The 7,340-nt window shown below is 40.9% G+C and overlaps 1 protein-coding gene across 1 annotated transcript in view; it reads right to left on the bottom strand.

Annotated features, from left to right (window-relative positions):
- Positions 1-4,474: 4,474 nt before the first annotated feature.
- The window catches only part of zgc:194930 (uncharacterized), a 32,751-nt gene continuing 29,885 nt past the window's right edge, over positions 4,475-7,340 (bottom strand). Inside the window, exon 3 of the mRNA XM_014018390.1 lies at positions 4,475-6,351. Coding sequence (XP_013873844.1) covers positions 5,595-6,351 — 757 coding nt within the window. The 3' untranslated portion in view covers positions 4,475-5,594. The remainder of the gene's footprint in view (positions 6,352-7,340) is intronic.

Raw genomic sequence — 7,340 nt, 5'->3', positions numbered from 1 at the left:
AAATGGCTCCATCCGTGTTAAAATATATTTTAAAAAATTTACAAAACTAAACAGCCTACAGTATTTTTACAGTCTTTATTTTACAGTTATTATAAATGTTTATCAAAWAAAGTTTAATGTTAAAACTAATCGTGGATCCCTTTAAGTGGACTTTCTGGACATGCTCCTGGGAGACCAGGAAGTGTTTGTGTGCAACAATTAAAGGTGCCGTCATTAACTCCAACAAAGACCTGAGCAAAACAATCAGTTTACGTGAGAATCCTCGGGGGAGTCGCCGCCGGCCCCCCACCTCCTGACGGAGCCAATCAAGCCAAAACATGAAGGCATCCGACACAAACAGGGTTCTTCATTTGCTCTGGTCCRATCCGTCCACTGCAGGCTGGGATTAATGAGGCTGCTGCAGAACGGTTTGTTGTGCTCTTATCTTCAGGTGGAAGTGACCAAACTCGTTAGCTTGAGTCGCGGGGGGAGGTGGGGGGACGTTGGGCAATATCAGAAACTTCCAGACTAGAAGAAAACAATCTAACCAGGTGTTTCATCTACACAGTATACAGATGTTAAAGTAGACATAACATGCTTTAAAATCCTTTTTCCCATTTAAATCTTTCTGTTGAGTCTATATAAAGTGAAAAAAGGAAATTCCTCTGATTTGTACTGCCTACAAAGTTTTGGTTGTACAACATAAACGTAGCACAAAAGCCAGTCTGTTGAGGCTGTATATGGTTCTTCCACATTCTTCTGAGACCCTTGCATGGCAAACCCATAAAAGCTATCAAATTACAGGATTTCTTTTAATGTTTTGATGCTTCTAACACAAATTCTACATCATTAAATGGTTGTGGCTTTTCCTAGCTTTGGGTCAAAACAAACCACGAGGGCTCGGTTTAAAACAGTCATTTCGGTTAAAGAACCAGCTGTTATCCGACTAAGAGCTACCATTTTCCATACGTCCTCGAGCTAAATGAAGCGTCAAAGTGGGTTTTAGTCATGACACGTGGGCCAAGCAGAATTTAATTTTTTGTCTTGCGAAGTGGTGAACTGATGAAAAGATTTGAGTCAGCGGCTCGATATTAAACAGATGCATCGTCCTCACTGCATGGAAACTTGCAGATTATTTCCTAATTGTGAGTGCTTCATGCTAATGTTTGACATTTATCTGGACTTATTCATTATGAGCGTCACAAATTTAAGGTATATTCTGGATTTTGGATCATGGAGTTTATGTATAGTTAATATCTTACCCGYTGTAGATATATTTTCAWTGATTTTAGATTTTAATTTAAGTTCAAAGTCTGTTTTTTGTCATCATGGTAAWACTGTTATTCTGGCTAAAAAATATTAGCCCCGCCCACTTTTCTGCACACATTGATGTTACATGGGCTTTGTTTAATGTATGAAATAAACTAGAAAAATTAGTTTTGAACATTTATCAGTTTTATAACTTGCAACTGGATGAGCCTGCCTTATGCAGAATCCATCCTTAAAAGATCTGAACTATCCCTTTAGGTCAAACAGTTTCATTGTGGKTTTTTTCTGTCATTCTTGAGCTTCAGCTTGTGATTTCAGCACGCTCTGACTACACAACCGCGCTTTGTTTTCACATTGACAGGATCGTAAAAAAAAAATGAAGACACAGAAGAGCCTCTCAGCTTGTTGGGACACTCGTGTCTTCTTGTCTGTTTGCTCCAGGTCCTCTGGAATCAAAGCTTTAGTTGAACTGTGGCGGCAGTCAGGCTTTAGATGTGCCAAGTTCCAAACTTCAAACTGCACAAGATATCAGTTTCTGGGTTGATCCATATACATTTACAGCAAACTGTTCAAACTGTCATTAAAAAATCAGATATGGGTCACATTTGCAATGAAACAAACTGGATTTGCAGCTTGAATGTAGCCTTAATAACTGGGTTCATCAGGCTTACGAATATATATAACAGAGTATCATCAGCAAACAATGGAACCTTTGCTAATATAAGCTGAGGATGCATTTTAATCCTAAAAAGTGTATAAAATACACTCCTGATCAAAATCTTAAGACCAGTCAAAAAAGTGCCAGAATTTGCATTTTGCACTATTGGATCTTAAGAAGGTTCTAAGTAGAGCTTCACAATGTTAVAAGAAGAAATCAGTGCAAGAGACAAGAACTTTTGAGCAGGGAATTTTCTGAAAACTGCATTTATACTCAAACATGAATTTTTTCAGCTGATCAAAAGTTTAAGACCATGGTCTTTAAAAGCCAAAATCTGTGCAAAAATCTGGATTCCATGTCATTTTCTGTCAAGTCTTTACACTGTCAAGGCCTCCTGATGGCAAAAGTAAAAAAGCTCACTGACTTTGAACGTGGTAGGATTGTTGAGCTGCATAAGCAAGGCCTCTCACAACGTGCCATCGCTGCTGAAGTTGGACGCAGTAAGACAGTCATTTTGCATTTTTTAAATGATCCTGAGGGTTATGGAACAAAAAAGTCAAGTGGTAGACCCAAAAAAATTTCACCAGCTCTGAGCCGCAGGATCCGATTGGCTGTCCGTCAAGACACGGGACGATCCTCTACCCAAATTAAGGCCATTACTGGTGCTGACTGCAGCCCAGTAACCATCAGACCATCTGTGAGAGAAGGGCTTCAGAAACAAAAAACGTCTTCAAAGGCCACGTCTTCTTCAACACCACAAAATTGCCCGTTTGGACTTTACAAGGGTGCACCAAACATGGGACATTGAAAGGTGGAAGAAAGTTGTCTTCTCTGATGAGAAAAAATTTAACCTTGAYGGTCCTGATGGCTTCCAACGTTACTGGCATGACAAGGAGATCCCACCTGAGATGTTTTCTACACGGCACAGTGGTGGGGGCGCCATCATGATTTGGGGTGCGTTTTCCTTCAATGGARCAATGGAGCTTCAGGWTGTGCAGGGGCGTCAAACAGCAGCTGGCTATGTGGAGATGTTGCAGYGGGGATCCCTCATGACTGAGGGCTCTCGTCTGTGTGGTAATGATTGGGTTTTTCAACAGGACAATGCTGCAGTTCACAATGCCCGCCTGACAAAGGAGTTCTTCCAAGAGAATAACATCACTCTTTTGGACCATCCTGCATGTTCYCCAGATCTAAACCCAACTGAGAACATTTGGGGATGGATGGCAAGGGAAGTTTTACAAAAATGGACATCAGTTCCAGACAGTGGATGCCCTTCGTGAAGCCATCTTCAACACTTGGAGCAACGTTCCCACTAGCCTCCTGGAAACACTGGCATCAAGCATGCCTAAACCATTGTTTGAAGTCATCAACAAGAATGGTGGAGCTACTCATTACTGAGTCCTTTTTTTGACACTTTGATTTCTGTTTTGGGGGGTTTTCGAGGTTTTTTTGAGCTATGGTCTTAAACTTTTGATCAGCTGAAAAAAATCAGTTTGAGTGTAAATGCAGTTTTCAGACAATTCCCTGCTCAAAGGTTCTTGTCTCTTGCACTGATTTCTTCTTTTAACATTGTGAAGCTCTACTTAGAACCTTCTTAAGATCCAATAGTGCAAAATGCAAATTCTTGCACTTTTTTGACTGGTCTTAAGATTTTGATCAGGAGTRTATATTTAAAAAGGAATGAAAGCAAAGACTAAGGATCCCGCTAAAACCCACAGGTGTTCATTAGCCAGGCTCCCAGGTGCCACCCCGCTGAGAGCCCAACTGCTGCGATGGCAAAGTTTAAACACCTCAGTCCCACAGTGAGCGCTCTTTATTTATGCAGAGGAGGCACATGGAAAACAAACAAATCATCAGACAGGATCAGAGGCTTTTAGAAGAGTTCTAGTTCATCTGAGTCAGTCATGCTCTCATATCCTATTTTTTTTACATTTGGGATTATGTCCTTCTTCGTTTCTTATTTTGAAAATTTGCTTTCATCTCTTATCTTTCTCCCATTGTCTCCTAATTAGTTTTCAAATATATACAGTACCTATATCTGGGTGGGTAGGTCAGTTTAACAACGCTAACACGATTGAAGTTGTGCTAGCGTACAATGCTAATACTCCACATAACTAAATTAACATTGTTAGCCAACACACCAATCCACTGAAGTAAATCAACGGATACAGTTACTCCTTTTAGGACTGAAATTAAATTTGTCTTTGAGATTAATAAGATATCTTTATATTGTTTTTGAGCTGAATTGAGCAACAGAGTTGGCACCGTAAACCAACGTCATGAAACTGAGTTAGCATTGTTAGCTACGGCAACAAATGCCCATCTGGCGGGTTGCTAAATTACAATGCTAACATACTGAAAAAATACAAACTAATCTTCTGAAAAGACAATATGGCAACGAAAAAAGAAAAATAGGCACCTAATAATTTTAAATATAGTTTGTCTGAAAAATTATGAACATTTACTGCGCTGTATTTTACAACACATTGCTAACTAGCCAATTCATTAGCAAGCTGTTTAACTGTTAGCTAGCTATAGCTGATCATTAAAAAACAAAAAAAGTGAATGTAAGAATAGTCACACACATTTATTGTTTACAACTTATTGTACTTTGATTTTTTTATAGCACAAATACATAAACTACAAATGATTGGCAGGAATTTGTTTTCTTTAACATCAAAAATGAATTTCTCAACGAAACATTTCAGAATTTCATTAAGGAAACCATTTCATGAGAATTACTCCTCGGATTTTTTTTCAGTCGTCACCCTCAATTAGTTCATTATTAGGCACATGAGTTAAACGTACATCACAGGCCCCAACTACAAACTAAACTTTGACCTATAAAATATAGCAAAAAATAAGCAGAAATAGCGGGATGAWCTGATGGCCCCAGAGTGGTTTCCTGTGCAGTTACCTTTACTTGGCTTGTTAAAACTTCTGCTGCTCGAAAACGAAGGTAAGCGTCAGTAAAAAGCACAAATATTTCACCAAAAATAAACAAAAACAGTCATTATGTGCATAGAAATTGTTGGTGTAAAATCAAGTCCATTATATTTTTTCCTTCTATCTGTGCAGATCGATTGCACATTTATTGCTTTATTCTAAAATCAGTGAATAGAAACTGCATGTTTGCTCTTTTGTGGTCTTTAAAAACAATCTAAATCAATTGAAAACTCTTATAAATAACAAGAAATCACAAAACTTTGCAGAGTGTAAAATATAACTTGAGGATATTTTCTGTTTTATTGACTTGGTGAAATGGAGAGAACCTTTAAACCATGAGAAGCAGTCTTCACTATGGAAATATTGACTTTCCTTATAAAACTTGTCTTGGATTAATGAAAAGTCATTATGTGCTTGGCAAAACAATAACTCAGCACATTCAGGATTATTCAGTCCTGCGAAGTGTTAAATACACTGAGATACATCAGAATTCAGTCTGTTCAGCTGCAGCTCCATCCGAACATCACAGCTTCAGAAAAGAAGCTTTCACGAGGCCGGTGGTCCGTCACAGTACAAAAAAATGTTCATAAGTTTAGATATAAATCCGCTCCTTACCGTAAACAGAGCTTTCCTTTGTTTCATTTAGGATCATAGAGAAAAAAAACATTGTTCAAAACTTTGGCAAAGTTTCATGGCAGTCCTGGAAGTAGCTTTAAAGTTCTGGTCTKATCCGGTTTTCCCGTCAGTCTGAATCCTCTCCGGCGGTGGCGGCCTCCAAAGCGGCGAGCGCCTCCGCCACCATGGAGTCCGTGACGCTCTGCACCTCCTCCTGGTTGTTCCGGACCGCCGCGTCCGCCTCGCTCTTCGTCACGGAGATCCCGCTCTCCTCGGTGGAGGTGTCCGGCGTCTTGTTGGGCGTGAGTCCGTCCCTCGTGCCCCCCGAGGACAAGCTGGTGGTGCTGGTGTGGATGTCCACGGACAGGACGCTCCCCTCGTCCCCAGTGTCGCACGGGTACTCGGGCGTCCCTCCCACCCCCTCGTCTATTTCGTCCCCCGACAGCCCCTCGGTCTTGTTCCACCCGGGCCTCGGAGCCCCGGGCTCCTGCTCGTCGTAGCTCCTCTGATTACCGAGCTCCTCTAAGTTGGGGTAAACGGGAAGCTGACTGGGACTGATGTCGAGCCATCGCGGCCCGACGGCTTCCGGCTGGATGATGTAGAGCCCCGCCTCCGGAGGCGGGCCGCTGGCCTGCTGCTGCAGCTCCTTGGCCAGAGGCGGAACGGCGTGCAGCCTGTGGTTCACCTGGTTGTTGTCGAACTCCAGTTTGAGCGTGCTGTCGCTGTAGCCCAGGTTGTGGATGCCGTGCTTCTGCTTGTTGCTGCCGCCGCCATTCGGGTTTCGGCCGGGGGCCCCGCCGGCGCGGTGGTTGGGCTGGTAGAGGGAGCTGCTCGTCGAGTCGGTTTTGCGTACGTCCACCGCMACAGACGGGTCGTAGATGTAGCTGTAAGACAGATAAACGCAGTGTGGATGCTTAATGCTGAAAGAGTTGTGCCAAATAGCTAAAAAAGCTCAAACTTGCCTTAAAACAGCTTTAAAAAGTAGCTGAAATAGCTTAAATTAGCACAAAGAAAGAAAGAGCACGTTATCACAAAAGGTGAATTTTGGAAGAAAAAAAAGCTAAAAATATGAAAACATCAGAAATGAGCAAAAAACAGCTGAAAGTAGAATAAAAAGCTTACAACAGCAGGACGAAGCACAAATTAGAATAGCAAAAAAAAAAGGCCAGAATGAAAGCTAAAAAGGCTAAAATCTGTAAAATAGAAGCTGAAATTAGCACAAAGAAATAAAAACAGTAAAACCAGAGCAAAAGGTAAAAAGTGAAGTAAAGATTTTGGGGGAAAAAAATGGCAGAAAAAGCTAAGCTTTTAAAAAAAACATTTCATAATAATGGTGTGGAGAGGACGGCTATAAGAGGAGAAGGGAGGCCATCAATAAAAAAAGAAAAAAAGAAAAAGCTAAGTATTGCAAAAGCTTAAGTTGCTGAAATACCAAAGGTCAAAGCAGGAATGTCCTGAAGGAGCTGAACATTTTGATATATAAATTGTTAAAATAGAAGAAAAATTGCAAAACAAAAAAAATCGTAGAGAACCAAACTGGATCTCAGTAGTGTGTATGTTTATCAAGAGTTCACACAGACAGAACAGTCATTTAGCTACTTACAGATTTACACGTCATCCTGACTGTAGCGGAAATATTCATTTAAAACGTTTTATATTGTAAGGCCCAGCCTGGCCGGGGTTTCAACCTGAGTTCTGTGTGTTATCAGTCATTATGGCCTGATTTCTGGAACCCAGAGACCTGTGGTTCTATTTGGACCRGGCTGCTCAGCCACAGCAACATACAGCTGGTAAAATAAGTATTGAACACGTCACCATTTTTCTCAGTAAATATATTACTAGAGGTGCTAATGACATGAAATTTTCACCAGAT

The sequence above is a fragment of the Austrofundulus limnaeus genome, unplaced genomic scaffold, assembly GCF_001266775.1.
Source record: "Austrofundulus limnaeus strain Quisiro unplaced genomic scaffold, Austrofundulus_limnaeus-1.0 Scaffold191, whole genome shotgun sequence".
NCBI lineage: Eukaryota > Metazoa > Chordata > Actinopteri > Cyprinodontiformes > Rivulidae > Austrofundulus > Austrofundulus limnaeus.
Note: the sequence above shows the minus strand (reverse complement) of the source record. Positions and strands in the feature narration are given on the sequence as shown.